Source organism: Colias croceus, chromosome 1 (assembly GCF_905220415.1).
Source record: "Colias croceus chromosome 1, ilColCroc2.1".
Classification (NCBI taxonomy): domain Eukaryota; kingdom Metazoa; phylum Arthropoda; class Insecta; order Lepidoptera; family Pieridae; genus Colias; species Colias croceus.
The window spans coordinates 3,309,481-3,331,904 of record NC_059537.1 but is presented as its reverse complement, the minus strand read 5'-3'; the positions used below and the strand labels follow the sequence as shown (position 1 = coordinate 3,331,904).

The following is a 22,424-nucleotide window of genomic DNA, read 5'->3' as shown; positions in this document are numbered from 1 at the left end:
ATATCATGAATGTTAAAAATAGTGTTTTTTCTTAATATGTGTGTGTATGTATTATCTTACAAGTGCAATGTATGATACATAAAGACATTTTAAGTTTGAAAAATCAGATGTTTCGCGCGAAGTGACAGTAGTACCCACCTCAACGCTTCGCTTATGAGGCGTGCAATATCACACAGTATTTTACTGACTTTGGCGCAAGTAAAATATCATAAATAGTGTATAGAGTTCGCTTTAGTGAACACTTTTAGCACAGAATACATAATAGTAGCTAAACGCTACAGAACGGACACTCTCCGCCTCCCGCCAAAATTAAACACTTACCTCACCCCGCACGATCAGACATAAAATGGTCCATATTTTTCTACAGGGACGATACGCAACGAAGATTGACAACATTAATCAAATTGACTTAAAGTAATTTTATTATTTTGGATTTGTGATTATCGTTTTTCGTAGAAAATGGTTAGATATTGTGCTGTTTACGGATGTATTTCATAAGAAAAACGCGAATTTTTTTTACGCTAGTCAAAAATGTGCCAACCATAAAGCGTTAACACACACATTTGCAGTCTCTACAGTGTGACTGTCAAAACGATAATTTTGTATGGAGTGTCCGGGGTGTGCTTTTAGTGTACTTTGCAATTTGCACACATGTTTTTTGCTATGAGTATGAAACTCCTTCAATCAGTATACATGGATGACATCATTTTAAAATCGGTTAGAATACGTTTATAAGTTTAATTGCAGATATCATATAAATTACGTGTTGCTTATTAAAGGATTTTCATTTATTGACTAGAAGTAATGACAATTTATACAAGATACTTAATTACGTAACAAGATAATGTTTACACAATTTGCAAGTGTGTATTGTAAGCACCATTTATTTATATTTGGAAAATATGAAAATAATTATTGTTTGTTCATAGAAATTAGAAATACAGTTGTCACTGATAACAAAATCTCAATTTAGTCTAGAAAAATATTTTAATCCGTTTCTAGTTTCTACGTGAAGTCGCAAAATTAGGTACCTACTCTCAAGGATTATTAATTTTTTATTCGTAACCTAAGCTTATTCTTAATATGACACGTAAATAATACAACTAATAGAGTCATTTAGCAGTAAGTAGCAGCGAGTAATGCAGTTAAGACTTTATTCATTGACTATTAAAATGCATAAAGAATGACAGATGTAATATATTTAAACTACCTATTTTATTCATACTAACTACACGTGAAGAACATTAACAGAACCAAACATCTTCCCACAAGTATATGGACAGAATAATAATGCGTATACATTTATTATCAAATCTGTCCTTGCGAAAACCGTTAAATTTATTTGCATAGATGTATGCGCAAAATCGCAAGTGACAAATAGCTTTAGCAAGGTGTGGCGCTGATGTAACCGATGTTTGAACTTCGCGAATTGACGCCTAGCATCCTTCAGTGGTAATAATATATTGTGTCAACACGCGTGTAATAGTTATCGGTAATGTTGGAACTTGTAACAGATTACTAAATAGTTCTTGTATTGATCAATCTTACGAGTAAGTGCAATATCTGATATTTACTTACTTTGTCTAGCGCAATTGCTACTTGTCTTCTTATAACTTGTAACTTTTTGTACTACGTGCCATTTAGGATCTCATAAGGTTGAGGATTCAGCTACACAATACCCTAATTACCACTACGTTTTTGTTTAGTTTGATGATTAATTGAAATCGTTTGTTTTAACCAAAGGTCGTTTAGTGATGAGCACATTCGACTATGTATCCTAAAACGTCATATTTATTTTTGGGCAGTCGCGCTTTAACAACATCATTCATCTACCTCAGAGTCTTAATAAAAACGCTTATATTAAACGAGTACAGTACAACTTCACGCATCATATTAAAGATAGAATATCATATGAACAAATCGATTCGATAAACAAGGCTCCCTAGACAAGGGGACGCAACGCATTGTACTGTATACGATAGACCAGACGACGAGCACGTGACTAGACGTGGAAGTACACAGTACAGGAGAAAATCCAATAAAAGCTGTGTACATTTTTTATATGACTACATATTTTTTATTCATCGTGCCGTCGCGTCGTTGATGTCGTACGACGATGCGTAGCCTTAATGGAGATGGGGAATTTTTAAGAGGAAAATATTCTGTGTGTATCTCAGGTTGGATGTACATATATTGAAATTGAACCCTTTATTAATTGTTGCTTTATTGCTAAACTAGTTTATTAGATGTTGAATTTAATATTCATCGTTTTGGATAAGAACATTTCTGGGTTTACAAATATGTGCCTAGTAAATGTTGTGCGTTGTTGGTAATAAAATGGTCATTGTATTATGATATTTTTAGCCCAAAATTAATTCAGGCGTATACACTGTTAATGGTTTAACTGTAACTAATTTTCATTCGTTTCTAAGATATCATTTATATTTTTTTTTATAACGTTTATATTTATCAGTCCTTGAAACTCAAGACCTAAACTGGAAAAATAATACCAGAATAACGCATACTTCGTATTTGTTTACCATTTACGACTGTTTGTATTTATGACTAGCTTCCGCCCGCGACTCCGTCCGCGCGGATGTCGGTCTTCGCGTGGATGGTTTATTTCTCCATTTTGAGACCTCTGACAATAACATCTTATAAATATCTATTGGACCCAATTCCCAAATACGGTTAGGCCTATAATAATACGCAACGTGTGTTCGCGGTTCTACGGAACAACGTCTATGGATAAAACTGAAAAATTAAGATTAATTTTTTTCTACGTATTTTTCCAGGATAAAAATTATCCTATTTTACGCCCAGGATAATAAGGTATAATTATACCAAGTTTCATCGAAATCGAACCGCTAGTTTTCACGTGATGCCTTCACATACAGACAGACAGACAGACAGACAGACAGACAGACAGACAAAAATTTTTTTAATCACATATTTGGGTTTGGTATCGATCCAGTAACACCCCCTGGTATTTATTTTTTCAATATTTTCAATGTACAGAATTGACCCTTCTACAGATTTATTATATGTATAGATAATCGTCCTTGGACAGTGGCACGCATGCTTATACATAATTCATTGGTCATAGATTAATGATCCAACAATGGCATATTTGGTGTTAACGTATTGCAGTTTATATATTTTAGCTAATGTTAATCGGAATGTATTTTTGTGTTAATAAGTGGGTTGCTAATTGCGTTAGAATTTGAAGACTGCAATTAGTCCAAGCAACTAAGCAAGTACCTAGTTGTTTATATAACAGGTAAAGGGCAAGGGTATCTACGTAAGAAAAGTTAAAAAAAAATGATTACATGTTTATAAATACATAGACAGTTATTTCATACGTGTTATTGATTGAATTTAAAGGTAATACCACAGACTAATAATAATATACTAGTAATACCATAAAATACATACAATTTTTTTTAGTAACGCACTTTTATAGAAAAAGTTAAATATTATATTACTTAATTAACTTATGGAAGTATGCACTTAATACTTATGTAAAAAAATTTCGCTTTCATTTTAACTGGTCTTTAATATGATAATAATAAATGGACAACGCAAAATGTGAAATTTCATGGAAACGTAAACGCAACTATATATCAATTAATTAATAATTCATGTGCCACTCTAAATACTTGAAGTTATTTCAAATTGATTTATCGCTTGCAAAAAATATTTTAATGACGCCTTTATTATCAAAATAAGAAGTAAATTTGATGATGTAATAATTAACAATATTAAGTGAAGTCCCATATAATCCCATATTATGTCCCCTAGTGGGATAAAGGGCAGATGCATTATACATTTGTTTCACTGATCGATTTTCTTTAGGAACAATTAGGTGATCAGCTTTCTGTGTCCTGCCAGACCGAGACAATTTTTTTTCTTCGTCTCCACCGGGAATCGAACCCAGGACCCCTCGGTTCTACGCTCACACGTCAACCACTGTACCAAGGAGGCGGTCATCTATTTCATTGATCGATTTTCTTTAAGGGCAAATAGGTGATCAGCCTTCTGTGTCCTGCCAAAACGAATCATAAAATATATAAAGGCAAAGCAAGATGGTAAACTATAGTTGTTTGTTAAAAGACGGTGTTGTGTATAAAACTTACTTTCATTCTAGCTAGTCACTTGACAGCTAACTGATGCAGCTGTATAGTCAGCGAAGTCTACTAACTGCTGCTATGTTGATAACAAAGAAAGACTTTTCATATTTTTAACCGACTTCAAAAAAAAGGAGGAGGTTATCAATTCGGCCGGTATATATTTTTTTTTTTTTTTTTTATGTATGTACACCGATTACTCCGAGGTTTCTGAACCGATTTACGTGATTCTTTTTTTGTTCGATGCGGTATGGTGTCGAATTGGTCCCATAAAAATTTTATTCGGATAGGCCCAGTAGTTTTTATTTTATGAGCATTTTTGTCTGTAGGTATTTGTAAATTTTGCAAGTGTAAGTTTGAAGTCGGTTGTTTTTAACGCAGTTATCACTTGTATCATGCACTACGGCTATGTGATATCAAAACAGTATCAAAACATACAATCTATATGATCGGATAGAATTTCATTTTCTGGCAACCTTTTATCACCAACTTGCAATTTAGTTGTTGATTTGCTTAGTTTTTCCTAGAAATTTCTGGATGATTTTGTATTGTACTACAGTCTTACTAATTATATAATATTACATATTAATAATTTTTTCTTGACATCCGTCCGCTTGCTTTGAATAGTTCATTGTGACTTAATTATCCTAATACCTATTGACTAGCAGTTTTTGTAATATAACAATAACAACCTGTCAATCTGATTGATTATACTTCAAGTCACTTGGTAGTCACCTTTTTGTATTCTTGTTGTGTGAATTTTATGTTGGTAAATATATCGGTTCTTTTAATAACATGTTAGTATGTTTAGCTCTATTTTGGTACGTTTATAATTAGACGTCACAATAAAGATGGCCAGAAGTTTTGATTCAATGGGGATTGTTTATATATGTACCTACCTACCTGCTATATGCTCTCAGATACTTACTTGGAAAACAGCTAATTAACTTCAAGCAAGATAATGCGTCAATCCGTTATTAATTTGTAATGTAATAAATTAGTGTGAACACATGCTCCTGAAAAGTTTATAACTATATTAGGAGCCTGGGTCATTAAATTTATGTATCAAATAATTGTGGAAAATAAACGATTTATTTCTTTATTTATAACTAGATTTCCGCCCGCGGCTTCGCCCGCGTTTTGAAAGGAAAACCCGCATAGTTACCGTTCCCGTGGGATTTCCGGGATAAAACCTATCCTATGTGTTAATCCAAGTTACCCTCTATATGTGTGCTAAATTTCATTGTAATCGGTTCAGTAGTTTTTACGTGAAAGAGTAACAAACATCCATACATCCATACATCTATACTTACAAACTTTCGCCTTTATAATAGTATTAAGATTAAGATGTGAAACAAGGACGAAGCAACAAACTAAAGCATGAATTTATATTTTTGGTTTTATGGCATTTAAATGCTTATAAATTTATAAACTAAAGCATTTTATTAGATCGTTACCAAGAATACTGATACTAAACGTGTAAGCGATTAGGTAAATAAATAAAAAAAAAGTTTAACAATAATTAAAAGTTACTTCAAAAGATGGCCAAACTTCGTGTCTTTTCCGCTTAATAACATTGTCATCACACATTAGAACACGTACTATTATTAATTTAACTTTTGTTAATTGTCTGGTCATGATTTTCAAAATCCATACTAATATTATAAATGCGAAAGTAACTCTGTCTGTCTGTCTGTCTGTTACTCAATCACGCCTAAACTACTGAACCAATTTTCATGAAATTTGGTATAGAGATATTTTGATACCCGACAAAGGACATAGGATTCTTTTTATACCGGGAAAATTACGCAATCCCGGAAATCCCACGGGAACGGGAACTATGCGGGGTTTTCTTTGACTGCGCGGGCGAAGCCGCGGGCGGAAACCTAGTGTTTTATAAACGAACTTTTGCAACGTAATGTCCCTATACACATCATAATAATCTTTAGAAGCTTATGTATAAAATTGTCTCCTAAAGGTCAGAAAGGGCGTACAGCTACAACGATTCGTACCTACTATTCTTAATGTCCCTTTTCCGGAAGCAAATTAGTTGTCATGTTAGTCATTTATCAAAGTAACTGACGGCTTATTGACCCCTGTGAGTTGTTGGACATCCTCTCGTAAGTGCGACTCCATGGGATCAACCGTTTTGTATCATATCCCGTGTTAGATGGAGGGAGATGGAAACATTCTAATGGAGTAATTTAACTTCTTCCGATCTGTGATTAACGTTTAACTCTGTAAATAGATATCTGGGATAGGAGGAGAAGAGAAGCTTTGCTAGAAATGATCGTTATCGAAGCGCGTTATACAAAATTGGTTTATCACATCTGAAAATGGTATATGATCATAGATCATATTACGAATAGCATCACTGGTGCATGGTAGCGCGGTGGAATAAATATAAGAAGAACTTTAAAGGTCTTTGTATTTCATGAGCATTTAATAATATTGTAGTCAACACCTTCTGTTGCAGTAGCATCAAATTTGCTTATTGTGGGTGTGAATGCGACGAGCGGAAATTTAATTTGTTCTGCGGAGTCTATTGCAGTAGATATACAGGGTGTAATCGTTAAGTGTGCACAGGCGATTATTCCGTAACTATTACAGATATCAAAAAACTTTAAACTGATATCGAAAGTATTTAACCTAATGAGTAAAATGGCCATAATAAATTTTTAAAAATAAAACGAGAAATATCTAAAAAATTAACTTGAAACCCTCCCATACATTTAGTATGAGATACGAATATCCCATGTACATGGGTTGATCCAAAAGTAATGATAATCAATATTAAACAAGGTCATTACAGTCATAATAATTATGTAGTTCTCTAGATAGTCTTCTAACTAGAAAATATACTTCAATATTTTTTTCCTAAACTTAAAAAAAAAAACTTTGACTTCATCCACAAAAACCCCTCCACGCGGCCATCGCTTCGCTGTCGTCTTAAAATAATTTATTGCTAAGAAAGTGTTTCTTGTGCCGAGGAAAGAGATAAAAGTAAATAGGAGCTAGATCTAAAAAATAGGGTAGGTGTTCAAGCATTTGGAATGCCGATTTTTGAAAGGCAGCCATCGCAACTGACGCTTTGTGATCTGGTGCGTTGTCTTGGTGAAACAGCGTTCAGGTCCGCAGTTTGCCATGTCTCTTTTCCTTACTAACCTACCGCAATCTTTTAATTTGGTCTGTTTAGTAAGAGCCCAATAAAGTGGCTACCTTTTTAAAATATTCCACCATAATTATTTCTTCAGCGTCCCAAAAAACTACCGCTTTAATCTAACCTACCGATTTTCACTTTAAATTTCTTCATCGTCACTTTGGAAGCTCGCATCCAGGACATTGATTGTTTTTTTGGTTTCAGCATAAACATGGTGAACTCGGGTAACGTCCATGATCACAAAACGTGACAAAAAATTATCCTGATATCATTAAAAATTTAGAAATTTACCCTCTACATGTCGAATCGTTGTTTCTTCTTTTCGTCGGGAAACATTCTGGCACGCACGGTTCTCATTCAAATTAATGTAAATAATTGGAAACGTGGCCTGTTGATATGACTTTTTTTGTGATTACTTAGTGCATACATGAGCAAGCAAAAAACATTTGTTTTATATTTTTATGTGCACAGGAAATACCCAATTATCATTACTTTTGGATCAACCTAGTACATTTAATATGAAAGATTTTAGCTTTTTCTTTCTTTTTTTGGTTTTCTGCTTTAATTACTTCGCAAATTTGAAGGGAAGTTCATTTAGAAACTGTAAATAGAGCTTCTCATTGTATTGCTCAATGAGGACATCACTTCGAAAATCTGCTATGAATACAAAATGTATGGGAAATAAAATGTATGGGAGCGTTTAATGTAACATTTTTGGATATTTCTCGTTTTATTTTTAAAAAATTATTATGGCCATTTTACTCATTAGGTTAAGTACTTTCGATATCAGTTTAAAGTTTTTTTGGTATCTGCAATAGTTACGGAATAATCGCTTGTGCACACTTAACGATTACACCCTGTATATGAGAAGCGAGGCTCTTAGCAATTTCATAGCTATGTTGCTATTCTTATACAATACACCACAGTAACACAATCAGTACCTAAAAAAATCTTCAGACAATTTTATTCTACTGTTTCAAGAACAGTTATCCTGTTCGTGTATTAGTTATTTGGAAGTCCGATGCACCGTGACCTTTCACACGTTAATTATTACCAACACTACACTGTTTTAATATTCCACGTGAACCCATCTAGACTATTTACTCAGACCTTGAAAGAACAACGATGACAACTTGAAAATTTCTTGAACTAATTTAACGGATCGATTCAACTTAATAATTCAAAACGCTTCTTGATAACGGTAATTTCTATAATTGCTTGCTACTCGAAGGGAAGAAATAAACTGTTCTTGTTGCCCGACTTCGCCCGGTGTTAAGTATTCTTTGTATTTAACGAACTGTAGGGTACCTTTACAACTTGAATAATATCAATAGTCCTCTTGTCACTGAGTAATTCTGGAGTCTGGACAATTACTTTGATATTTCATCAACGATTACAAAATACATAATAAATCTCAGAAAATTGGAATCGATAATATGGATAAAATATGAAGGTAATGTTTAGCTGTTTACATTACAGCCAAGTTTTGTCTATTGTTATTATATTAAACAATACCAACACATAAATTTATACATCAAAGCAATTACCGTGCATTCCCGCGCAATTGTGATCAACATTAATGCGTTGTTCAATGCAAACTATTAAAATTAATTCATAACCTGTTTTGTAGATCGTTTTGAAAGGACAAAGATGAGGTTATGGCACTGTAAGCCCACGCTGAATGACAGCTGGTGGGTAGCCAGCTATGTTCCACCTACGAGTGTTCTACATAGCTAATTTTGTTCAGATTTATAATAATCGGGTATTGATTAACTTTTGTGGTGTTACAAATTTTTATATTCATAGATACATAGTAGCAATTATCTTACATAATTTTGGTCGCATCTGCCAAGGCTGTATATAGTTAAAATCTATAAATGTATTTAATTTTTTTATTCCTGAGTTACAGAAATTAATGTCACTATTAATTACTGGGTTATGAATTTGTTAGCCAAGTTTGGGATGTTCAAGTTAGCAGTGAAGGTCGGGCTGTTTAAACCGGTGCATTTCCGAGTTTTATTGTTTCATAAAAAGGTGCTCTATGTAGAAAAGTGTATTTTGATCTCTGTGATGTATTTGTTGTGATACAAAAGTAAGGCCTCATTGTAATGGTCGTGTTGTATTCAACAATTACGATAATTGAGTGGTTGGCATGTTGAAGGTTTGATTAGTTCCGGTTGATTGGTCCTATGGTATGCATTGATTTTCGTAAAATTACTGTTAAGCACACATTATTAATTATTAGAACTAAATTAAATGTTCTATTTCAGATTTAATTTATTCAACGGATTTTTAGTTTATGATTAATGGGCTAGATTCTAATTCCAGTAGTTCGATTCAAAAAAATACTTTGTGACGAACGAAGAAAGACAGGTGTTTCTTGCGTGTCTTTATATTGTTGAAAATGAAGTATGTACAAACTTACAAACTATGCTATAAGAGCTTCGTGACGCGTATTATCCAGAAATATTTTACTGTAAAATTTAATTACTATCTACTTTAAAATCATTGTTATTACCTAAGCATCAGATTTCAAATCACATCAAGAACTGCTAATTACCCAAACTTTCTTACCAACATCATCGTAAAGTACTCCGCTAATGAAAAATATGCCCCACATTAGTTCAAAGTGTGGCGGATACGTGCCTGCCAAGTTTATCCCGTAATGAGCACATCTCAGCAAGCGCCGTGACAAGTTTCTGTTCCTAGTGTGTTTTAGTTTTTACAAGGAGAAGGGACTCGAGTGTAGCGGTACGTGCTAGAAGTATGGGCTTATTAGTTCTTTAGGAGAAGTTTGTATCGGGGTTGTAAATGTTGCGTAGTATTATTATTGCTGATTTTATTTTACAGGAAATATTGAGAACTTGTCATAATTTTAGGTACAAAGTTTTTAAAGGCAAAAGGATTATTCGTTTATTGTGGGTTCGTTATTGGTTTTGGTAGACTTAAGCAATGGAGTACGTAATGATTAAATTATAAGAATTGAAATATATTATGCTCAACGTAATATAATATTAATCAGTTGAGTGAACCAGTTGTAGGGACCTGACAGATATATGTAATACTAGCTTTCCACCCGCGGCATCGCCCGCGCAGTCAAAGAAAAACCCGCATAGTTCCCGTTCCCGTGGGATTTCCAGGATAAAACCTATCCTATGTCCTTTCTCGGGTATCAAAATATCTCTATACCAAATTTCATGCAAATTGGTTCAGTAGTTAAGGCGTGATTGAGTAACAGACAGACAGACAGACAGAGTTACTTTCGCATTTATAATATTAAATATGGATGATAACTTGCTCTAAACCAGAAAGCTTTCCTCAAATGAAAATAAATTTAATAGCCGACAAGAAAATATAGAAAACTATGAGTATGATTTTACAGGCTAGTAAATGGTAAAATAAATATTAGCTAAATTACGAAATTTCAAATTTTTGCTTTATCTACAGTCTGTTAATTCATATCTGTTAAGCTTGCTGTAAAGTGTAAAGTTATAAATTTAAAAATCGCAACTTTTCCATAATGTATTCGTGACACAACATCTTTAAGACGGCAACAATTAATCGTACATAGCCATGGTAACATCAAGTGAACCAGGAACGATTCGTAAACATGTAACGCTGTCTAGCATGCAATTATTTTCTTGCTGACCAAAGGTTGTTTTTATATTTTTCACCATTTCACAACTCACAAGATAGAGATTCAAAGTATGTAGATTCTTGGTTTATTTGTAATCTATTGCACGCCTCATAAGCGAAGCGTTGAGGTGGGTACTACTGTCACTTCGCGCAAAACATCTGATTTTTCAAACTTAAAATGTCTTTATGTATCATACATTGCACTTGTAAGATAATACATACACACACATACTAAGAAAAAACACTATTTTTAACATTCATGATATTTTTGATGTCATTTTTGTTATTTAAACTAGTTAAAAAACAGTTTAAAAAAGTTCTGTCTTGGACGTCCGTGTGTCTGTATGTGCGGAGGATTTTCTTGTTAACACGATAGCGACCGAAATACTTTACTAATCGAGTCTTTTTTTTCTCTTACGCTTGAGTATGCTCAGGAATAGAACCCTTTCATTTTTCAGGGTCTGATTCGATGTGGTTTAATTGTTATTAAATAAACAAAAAAAAATATCGACTGTTCTCAATAATTTTAGTATATCTATATAATATATTCTTTATTTACACCATATACATAAATATCTACATACTTATATTATATACACCTTTATAAATAATCAATTTTATTGTAAAGGATGAGATTATGAGGCGTGCACTTTTGGATTTTCCAAACTTTATTATGGTATATTAGCAAATTATTTTCAAAATTCAAAATCTTAACTTTACCTAGCCTTCAATTTCGGTCCTATTTCGTCAAACAAAACATTCACTGGTGATTGCTTATCTTGTAATTTAAACTAGCCACTATGAATCTAACATATCTAGGACAAGAAGCAAACAAATAAGGCAGGAACGTTCCGCAAACGTTTACATTGTCTAACATGCAACGATTTTCTTAAGTCGAGAATCGCGTGCGCCTCCTTGCAATTATAATAGTTGCCGTTCAATACCCTCGGCTTCGAAAAGCATAAACAATGCGCGTAGGTCTTACTGGGAAACGATCGGAGTGGTTTGAAATGTTGCCAGGTTTATTGTAGCAAGAAATAGGGGAATAGGCGCTAAAGAGTTTCTGAAGGAAAAAGGTGTGATTATTTTATCAAGGTGTTCATTTGGGCATAATCAAAAATTTAATTGTGTATCAAGGTATGTCTGTCAGTAAGGAGAGAAATGGATTTTAAAATTATGGATGTGATAAAATTAAAAATTGCAAATTTAAAAATTTTACTACAATAAGGAAGAAATAGTTTGGAAAATCCAAAAGTGCACGCCTCATAATCTCATCCTTTACAATAAAATTGATTATTGTAAAAGTAAAGAAAGCGGTACCGTAATAATTGAGCTATTTTTCTTGTGGCCCCACCTAGATGTGAAACTGCGCAGGTTTAAGGGACTGACTACCAACTTAATTTTTTAAACCTTGGCTTATAGTATAAACTATAAAGAATCGAGTTTATAATGGTGAATTTTGAGTACACTATAAATATAAAAAAAATAAATAAAGAATATATATAAATATACTAAAATTATGGAGAACAGTCGATATTTTTTTTTGTTTATTTAATAACAATTAAACCACATCGAATCAGACCCTGAAAAATGAAAGGGTTCTATTCCTGAGCATACTCAAGCGTAAGAGAAAAAAAAAGACTCGATTAGTAAAGTATTTCGGTCGCTATCGTGTTAACAAGAAAATCCTCCGCACATACAGACACACGGACGTCCAAGACAGAACTTTTTTAAACTGTTTTTTAACTAGTTTAAATAACAAAAATGACATCAAAAATATCATGAATGTTAAAAATAGTGTTTTTTCTTAATATGTGTGTGTATGTATTATCTTACAAGTGCAATGTATGATACATAAAGACATTTTAAGTTTGAAAACTCAGATGTTTTGCGCGAAGTGACAGTAGTACCCACCTCAACGCTTCGCTTATGAGGCGTGCAATATTGTTGTTGAAAACTGCTTATTTATCATTCATAAATGGCTCTGCAGCCTCGATCCATCATTATTGTATCGCTTGACGTAGGTGATCCGTCCTTCCGCAAACTTTTCTCGTGAACACATCTTTAAATCGCTAAAGGAAGCAAACCCCGCTATCACACAAACAGCATCTCAACACAAAGCTTTACCGAAAATTTAATGACAATTTCGTATTTTCTTCACATAGTCAATTTTAATTTATGCTACCGCTATACGTGGTGATTGCTGCGACAAGAAAGTAGTTATAAGGCATAACGCGTGTAAGGCTTCCGTATCCATAACTGAAGGGCCGTGGATGAATGGCGCTATCTAAGAGCAATTAAGGTTAATTGCTCTTAGGGCGCTATTGCCGCATACGCATGCGCGTGTGTGCTCTACGTGTGACCCTTGCGCGTGTGTGCGTGCGCAGCTCGTTATCCCAGACTGCGAGTCGCTTCCGATCGTTGCCACTTGGCATTACGTTTGGATTACAGGGAGTGTGATGACTCCTGACATTTATTTTCGGCCGTCGTAATTAGTCATGTTCATTCCACTTGTTAACAGATGGTTTCGTCACATCCACACGTGGTATGTTGGGTGATAAAGTTTGAGCAGAAGTTTATTGATGTAGCGATCGAGGTTTTGCTGTTTAATTCTAACAATCAAAAAAATTACCAGAGCTTACATAACTTGACACATGAAGGCCCCTCAAATAGTACCATTAAGGTTTTTCCTTCAAAATATATTTTTGGCCTCTTAATTTAAGTCAGTTAAAATTGGAATAAAATTAATGCTGTTAATTAATATGACAGTGTCGCAATCTACTATAATGAGTCCGCAATTATTTGCTAATTAAATAAATCGTGGCTGACATTATCTGTGCTCGATCTGTTTGACGGATAACTCACTCTCTGTCAATATTGTGCGCGTGACCGGGGTTGATGAAACCGAAAGTTGTTCATATTGCTCCAATTCATGTAATCTTTGGCATAGAAGAAGCTGATACTAAAAGAGATTTAGTGTTTGTAATCTGATATGTCCTGAATACGTTTTGAAATGATACATTAAAATGTATTGTTTCACTTATTTTCTATTCTTCTCAGGTTCCAATTTATGACATCATTTTTAGTTTTCACAACTATGTTAGTTTTCAAATTAGAATTGCTTTTAAATAAAAAACTTCTCAATTGATTGAATTCGGTTGCTCAAAATATGCACTTTCGTTCTCTACACCAAAAAATACCCTTCAAAAGCTACTTGAATTAATATTCCGCCCACATTACGCGCAATATGCGTAAAGAGTACGAATTACCTAATTGTGCGTTCAGACGTGTAATTCCTGCGTTAATCTTTATGGGTCATCATTGTGCACTGTGCAGCCATCGGGGTCAGGGATCGCTCGAGACTCGGAAAGAATTTTAGAGATATTGGATCTTGGAGCATTTTGTAACTTATAGGTTAATTACTGTAGGATGCCTATACGTAAATTTTGCTCACCGTATGATTTTGTGGCGAGGATGTTCTGGAATTTTCCAGAATTTACGTTGCTACATTTGATTAATTTACATATTTATAAATCATTCTAAACTGTACGATATACTTATTTCTATTAAATTTTACAATATTATCATAAGACCACCTCAAATGCTGTTAGAGTATTGAATAATATAGCTAAAACTTTTTAGGTTAATTCAGTTTTAAATAAAACTACTTTGATATTTCAAAACTAACTAACCGTGAAAACTTTATACACCACTTCCTTTGAAATAATTTACCAACATCCGATAAAGCCCGTATTTGATAAAATATTAAAGCTAATAATTACCACACTTGGTCCGGATGTACCATTGTCTAGTGTGAAAAATCGTGACAATGCTGGCTCACTTGTTACCACCATGATATCGATGACATTTTATAAATGATATATTTGTTTTAAAACATGCAAAGAAAAATTCTTAAATGTCATAATCATCTGTTGAGCTACGTTTATACTGATTTACAGTAATCTATAATTCTGCTTATAGAATTATAGATTACTGTAAATCGATCATGTTATGACTGTCAGCTGTGTACTAAATAATGTCCATGGAAACCTATATTTATTTCTGAACAATAGACAGATCGATCTTTTGTCTATAGTTGTGTCTATAAATAGAACGTATTTAATAGGTAATCATAGAATCTGTTATGCATCTTCATGACCCTATTCCAAGCCAACTGTGTCTCCAGATGAAGGAACTATTTTAAATGTGTTTCAAACGTGTCCTGATGTATTTCCTCTTTACAGAATCAGACCCCAGACGTCAGCCGAGGTTCTCGAAGGATGTGGAATATGTGCGCGAGCTGGTGGGCCAGCAGGCGAAGGCGGGGTCGCGCTGGGCTCGGAGCGAGCGTTCACATTCAACTATGCCTTCGAACCCTCGGTCTCGCAGCAGGAGGTGTACGACACTTGCGTCAGGAAACTTGTGGAGGCAGCCCTCGATGGATACAACGCTACCGTGCTTGCTTATGGACAGGTTAGTTTCTTTTTAGAGTCAGAAGATATTTTCCTACAAAACAAACCCTTTTTTGCTTTTCTAATGATATTGGCAATACCAGAAGTATACAGCGCAGTGTGCTCGATTGCGTATCGGTCGTAAATGCTAAAACTATCGCCCAGCCCAATATGTTGCAGCTCTGTAAGGGCGCCTAAACACGCAATATTACTAACAATGCCGTCTTGGTTCTTGCGTGTGTGTGAACGGCCTTAGATAGATGTGACGCAACCTTTTTCTCCGAACTTTGTTAATTTTAGCTATGGGTCAAAGTTACCGGTTGGATAAGGTAAGCGTGGGTCTTAAAATAAAATTAAGTATATCACAATACGAACCTATCATTGAGCAAGAGGAAGGCCTCCTTACGATAACAAAGAATATAATATATTCTTATAAATCTGGGGGCACGGTAGTGCCCCCGCCAAGACGAGCCAAGCGAACAAGCGAAGCGCACGGGCACTACCTACCTTTTCTCGAAGCGCTTCGACGTTTTTTTGAACCCTCATAACTTGGGTTTGGATTATGCTAGATCAACAAAATTTTCGGGATATATTGTCAATAGCGGACTTATTGAATATATTAAGTTTTAATTACATTAGCTTTTATACTTCAGATTTTATTTATATCTAAAAAACGCTAATTTCGTCACTGACTCACTGATGATCATCAAAATTCTTAAGATATTTCCTAATGTCCTAGAAAGCTGAAATTTTGTATGTAAGCTAGTATTAGCACACAAACAACAAAAAAATTATAAAACTTGTAACTTTCATCCCCCAACCCCCTAAACTAGGGGATAGGAGTTTGTATGAGACCTGTAATTTTAAATTAAATTTTGATGACGCTAGAGGTCTAATCTAATAATCTAAAACTTGGTTCCCCTAGATACATATATGTATAGGTACTCCTTGTTAAAAAAAATAAAAATTTAATCGACATATAAAATTTTGTTACAAACAACTTACAAAAAGAAATGAAATCCCACCAAAAACATTTTCATGTAAAATGTTGCCAAGACGAGTCCATATGACTCGCACTGTCAAAAAGTTATCAGATCTCATGTAGAGCCAAGCTTCTAACACTACACGCCCTAACTCTACAAGGCCTAACTTCACAAACTCTACACCTTAGTCAAAATATGTGGCTTGGCCGTTCGTTACTACAACAACTATTGTATAACACAAAAGTAATGAACAGTGAATAATTAATTTTTCACCTTACGCCGATGTAAATGTAGCGAAATGGCCAAGCCACATATTTTGACTAAGGTGTAGAGTTTGTGAAGTTAGGCCTTGTAGAGTTAGGGCGTGTAGTGTTAGAAGCTTGGCTCTACATGAGATCTGATAACTTTTTGACAGTGCGAGTCATATGGACTCGTCTTGGCAACATTTTACATGAAAATGTTTTTGGTGGGATAAATTATTCTATATATGTCGTATGTGAAATTAGAATGATATTATCATTCTAATTTCAGATAGTCTTCACTTCTACACTAATATTATAAAGAGGAAAACTTTGTTTGCTTGTTTGATTGCAGAATCGGTTCATAAACTACTGGACCGATTTTAAAAATTCTTTCACCATTCGAAAGCTACATTATCCACGAGTAATATAGGCTATATATTATCACGCTAAGACCAACAGGAGCGGAGCCACGTGGGTGAAACCGTGCGGCATAACTAGTAATAAATAAAACATAAAATAATTAAATTACGACTCGTTGTTTGATAAACATAACCCAATAACGTTACATTGTAACAGTAACATCTGCGTCATTGGTCCTGTAATTAGCCTGTTTGATGCTGTTATTTCTGTAGTAGGATGCACGCCACCGGATGCACAATTATCTTCGGAACACGTCTAAGTGCTGATTTACACAGGGTCAGTAACTGACTACAAATTCGAGGCAAATCAGTGCTGACTCGAAAAAAAACCCTGTGTAAACAGATTTGAAGTCAGTACAGAGGCTTGAAGTCTAAGTAAACAGTTGAAGTCAGTCGCGGCGCCGAAATTCGGCGCCGCGACTGACTTCTGACCTGTCTACTGACCCTGTGTAAATCAGCATTAATTTTTCTTTTACCAACTGGAAATTATATTCCTGGTCTTCGTGAGTTTTTCTCTATATAGAAGAAAGTGAATCGTCGATCTAGTAATTCATTATGTATGGATATGGATGGAAATGCATATCGCCATTTCTACAACAATGCAAGGAACAGCTTTGTTCGCAAAGCTAACCCGACCCGCATTGTGTACGCTAGATAAAAGCATTGTCTTATTATATGTGGCAATGCATCCAGTGGATGTGGGAAGTGTGAATTGGGCCTCGAATTCTTTTGTTCTTGCCTCTCGTGGTGTGACCTTTGTTAGGTACTGGCTAATCATTAATCAAGTTGTGCGACTCATCTACGTTTATGATCTTCGTGCGAAGTTGTCAACTTTTCAGGAACAATATGTTTTTTGATCGATGAATGTATTTCGGAAGGCTTTTCGTCTTATATTAGAACGCTCATGCAACATGCACCCGTGAATAATAATGAAAAATGAAAAACGGGTGCGTTAAATGATCAGGAACAATTGATGCAACATATTTAGTTTTTACAATTATACCTCTCAAGTTGTTAACGTTTATTGACAAAAATAACAATGACAAAAACAGCGATGAAAATAGTTGTTAATATAATCTTACGTAAACCTGTAATTTTAAAGCCTTACAGAATTAAGTAAGGCCCTTACCCCAGGTATACTTTAAACCACCCCACAGCTGACTGAGTCGCCGTAACCGCGGCTTATGAAACTGAGACGTTGAAGGAAATGAGTTCACTGACTCACCTGTTTATTGTCTTTAATGAAACTTCAGAAATGGCCAGACAGACTACACAAAAGAAGAAAAGTACGAGATGGATTGAGATCCGTGGACATTTTTGAGCTGTTGGCCTAAAACCTTTATTTTTACTGTAGGGTAGGATACGGGAAGGATATTCGGTTATTGTAAACTCTGATTAATCAAACAGCAATATAAATAGGTATATAGTATACAAACAAAGGATCAAGAGTCCAAAGGTCCATTTAAGGTCCATTAGTCAGTTGTCAATTAAACTTAATGATGGCTGATAGATCTACGAACCACGAGGGTATATGAATAAATTGTAGTGGATTTTATTAAAAGTTATACGTAGCCTTAGGTAATACTTAATTACGTGCGTCATACATTCGTGCCCCTAGCGTCACTTAGTAACCCCTTTTATTGCCGGGAAGTCCATTTAGGGTGCAATTTGCAGGTAAAATAATTATTGCATTCGAGTGCATTTTACGATTCATCGTATGATTGAAATCAGTGTTTTTAAAACATACATCCATATTTTTACCAGACCTTACCATATTTTTCTTTAAGCATTTTGAAATTATCGTGGCCTTAAACTCGCACAAGTTCAAGTATAAATTAAGTTTAATCAAATTCAACATATTTTGCGACTGTTTCGATGAAATTGATAATAGAGACGGCTATGTATTTTTATGATAAGAAAGAAAAAAATATTTACAAAATCCAGTTTGTTCAGACAAACTTTAAGCTAAACGAAAAGTAGCTTAATATTAATTTCCAACCCAAATGGAAAACCAGCCCATACATAACATAGGTACTAATGTAACACCTTTTCACTAAACAACAAAGTTTCGCACTAAGCCGCATTTTTCACGGAACACACTCCAACGCTTTTGGCATCGCTCCTCAAAGTTTTATTAAATTTCACGTCAAAGCCGGAGTTGTGAAATTTCAAACTGCATTAGCTTTATTGGCGTAAAATCCATTTTCCGTCGCTAATTACGTTTACTAACAAAGTTGGGGCAATAAGTTACTACACAAAAGTTCTTGGAGCATTATTATTTGTACACTTTAATCTTTACTAATATTATAAAGTTGAGCTACGGGCCCGATTATAAAAATTATTTCACTGGATAGCCATTTTATCGAACAAGGCTAATAAGGTCTATATATCATCAAGCTAAGACCAATAAGAGCAGAGCAGTGCTGGTAAAACCGCGGGGCACAGCTAGTCAATTTATATAGCCCGGATATTGAATTAAACCGCACAAACAGTTCATGCTAATCCTAATTAACCAAATAATTAACACACCCACTTAGAGCTCGATAGTGCCTCAGTTGCGAAAACAATTTATTGAGAAAACTTCGAGGCCGTCTCGTTCTATGCCTACATATTTGTTGGTTAATATCTGTCACACACACGTATAGTTAACCAATGTGGTCTATTATTCTTTCGACTGTGACGTCTTTAAGCTAAGATGGTGGCCGGAGAATGTTGGTAAATCTGTAAGAAAATATGATAGAACTACGAATAAATTATGTTAATGAAAAACAAAGTTCGTCTTATGTATGCTTGGTCACTTGATAATATTTTTACAATTACAATGTATGTTGATACTATTTTGATATGTTGTGACTTGTGGTTGAGCGGTTAACGCTCCCCTTCAATTATAAGCTTTTTTTTTCTAATCATATAACAAACTAGAGGTCCGCCCCGGCTTCGCCCGTGGTACATATTTCGCAATAAAAGGTAGCCTATGTCCTTTCTCGGGTGTCAAAATATCTCCATACCTCATGCAAATTGTTTCAGTAGTTTAGGCGTGATTGAATAACAGACAGACAGAGTTACTTTCGCATTTATAATATTAGTATGGATATAAAACAAAGAGATATATTACGTGATATTATATATTATTTCTAATTACAATACTTCCTAACATTGTAATACATCCATTAATGTGATGCAGCCGCATTCAATTGTCGCCCAACTTGGTGATTACGGAAATTTTCTTCAGCTCAAAAATAAACATGTACTGAATATATTATTACTTTATGTATAGCAAAAACATATGATGTATTCAGTTTTGGGCAAATATTTAAATTTATAATTGATGTTTATTTTCCGCTCATTCAAACATTTAACTTGACTAAGATATCGATGATAAATAAAAGTTTTTTTTAAAGAATTATTGGAAATATATAAACTTAAATATCAAGTTCTTCGATCACCAATACCGAAAGTGTATTCGCTATATTAGGTCATACAAGAGAAAAAGAGCGTGTGTGCTGAGCACACGTGTCAGAAATGAAACTTCTTTGGCAAGATTCAAAGATTATTGCTATGACGCGACCTTGAAATTTTACTCTCAACGCACCTAAAGAGGTTTCACGTCAAAAAAATTTTGCGTATATGCCGTCGATGTTTAGCTCTCTAGACGTAATGTTTTCAGCTTCCAAAAAGTTAACTTTTCACGGGCGATGAGGGACTTAACCTTGGCCCATTTGGCATCGGTGGAGAAGAAATATTGAACGGTAGCGTCGTTTGGGCTTTAAGTGTTGAGCATTGCAATTGTTCCAGCCATTGCTTATATTAAGACAACAAAAGTATGTTAGGGCATAAAATTTTAGATAAATTAGAGGACTTTTTCTGCTATTCACTGCATTATATTCCCATTACTGTTTTCCTTTTTAACAAGAAAAATATTTTATTACTAATTTATACCTATAGTCTTATCTCAACTGTTAGGTACATTATGTTACCTTATCTAAAGCATATCTTTCATTTCATCATAGCAATAGTTCCGTTTGTGACGGCGCCATAATTAAAATCGGAAAAGCTCCAGCAAAGGTCTATAAAAAGGGATTTGTATTTTGTTGTAACCCGCCTAGTAACAGTTCGCGTGCAATACGGCAGTTTGCAGTACTGTATATGATTACCTAATAAAATTGCCTATTGTTGCCGATAAGATATGAAAGGGTGAAGAAACGGTGAGTCGGATCTAGGTTAAAACTAAGGTGATTGGACGGGAGAAGCTATAAAAATAAAGAAAAGGGATTAGGGCTAATCGGACTTGCGCTTTTGCTAGCAGTTGTGCAGAGTGATCGTTTTGTTTATTAGTTGGGAATGAAGACTGATGACTTGTACTGACTTACTATAGGATTAAGAATAAATATTAAGGATGTTTTAGGCGAGTACTTAGAGAAGGTCTAAAGTGGAATAAATAGGAGTATTTTATTTTAGATTGGCTTATTTCTCGGTATGTTCCTGTACGTTTATATAGTAGGAACTCTAAATTCTAAGACAAACTACCTTCGTAATCATGAGCAATTAGCATGTATATTATATAAGTTCACATTTAATCCCACACGACCCTTGTCCATTACACCTAAAGGACCATATTAAATATCAGCCTCTGTTATGGTCTGTTTAATTGAGAGCAATTGGTATAATGTTCAGTGTACGAAGGTAATACACACAAGGAAGGCTATCAGATGCTATGCGTGCGGTCGTTGACACTGCAATTTTCATTTTTCATTTTTTGTATGGTAATTATCGAGGCGCCTGTTACATGTAAAGTATATTGACTGTGTTGCACAATCAATACAAGAATATAAGGGTGTTTACTGTACATGTAATTAGCGTACTGATGAATTCATCTATAAAAGTAGGTAGATAGGTATATTATTTATGTGCAAACAAGAGCCTAAGCATAAAAAAGTGAATAGATAGAAATGAACGTTTAGGGACATTTTTTACATCTGTGTCCGTTTAGGTTTGATACTGTGTTATCTCTCCTTGTTATATGCAATAACGTATAATTTACAATTCTCGATAGTAACTGGCTAGTTATCTGACAATTCCAAATATGCGGTTTCACTCGCGTGAATAGATTTTCATCGATTAATCGATCCATATGTATATTTTCAAATAGATGCATATTACTCCCGCTATCTCATACTTTCGTCCCTGTAAATAGAATTCAACGAAAATGAAAATGAAATGCTTTGATAAAAAAGTAGAAAAACTAGATCCTAAGTGAACATTTTTCCTATAAATGCAATGCACTTTACAGGGTTTCACTTGAGGGTCCTTATACCTGTCACCGCGGGCTCTGAAGAGGTCTCCTGCAAATTAAGGATCTGTTGAGACAATCTTGACGTATGCTCCATTTATTTAATAACCCTTTTA

The 22,424-nt window shown here is 34.4% G+C and overlaps 1 protein-coding gene across 1 annotated transcript in view; it reads left to right on the top strand.

Annotated features, from left to right (window-relative positions):
• LOC123696352 (kinesin-like protein KIF21A) overlaps positions 1–22,424 on the top strand; it is a 104,839-nt gene that overhangs the window by 5,688 nt on the left and 76,727 nt on the right. The window contains exon 3 of the mRNA XM_045642482.1: positions 15,168–15,396. Coding sequence (XP_045498438.1) covers positions 15,168–15,396 — 229 coding nt within the window. The remainder of the gene's footprint in view (positions 1–15,167; positions 15,397–22,424) is intronic.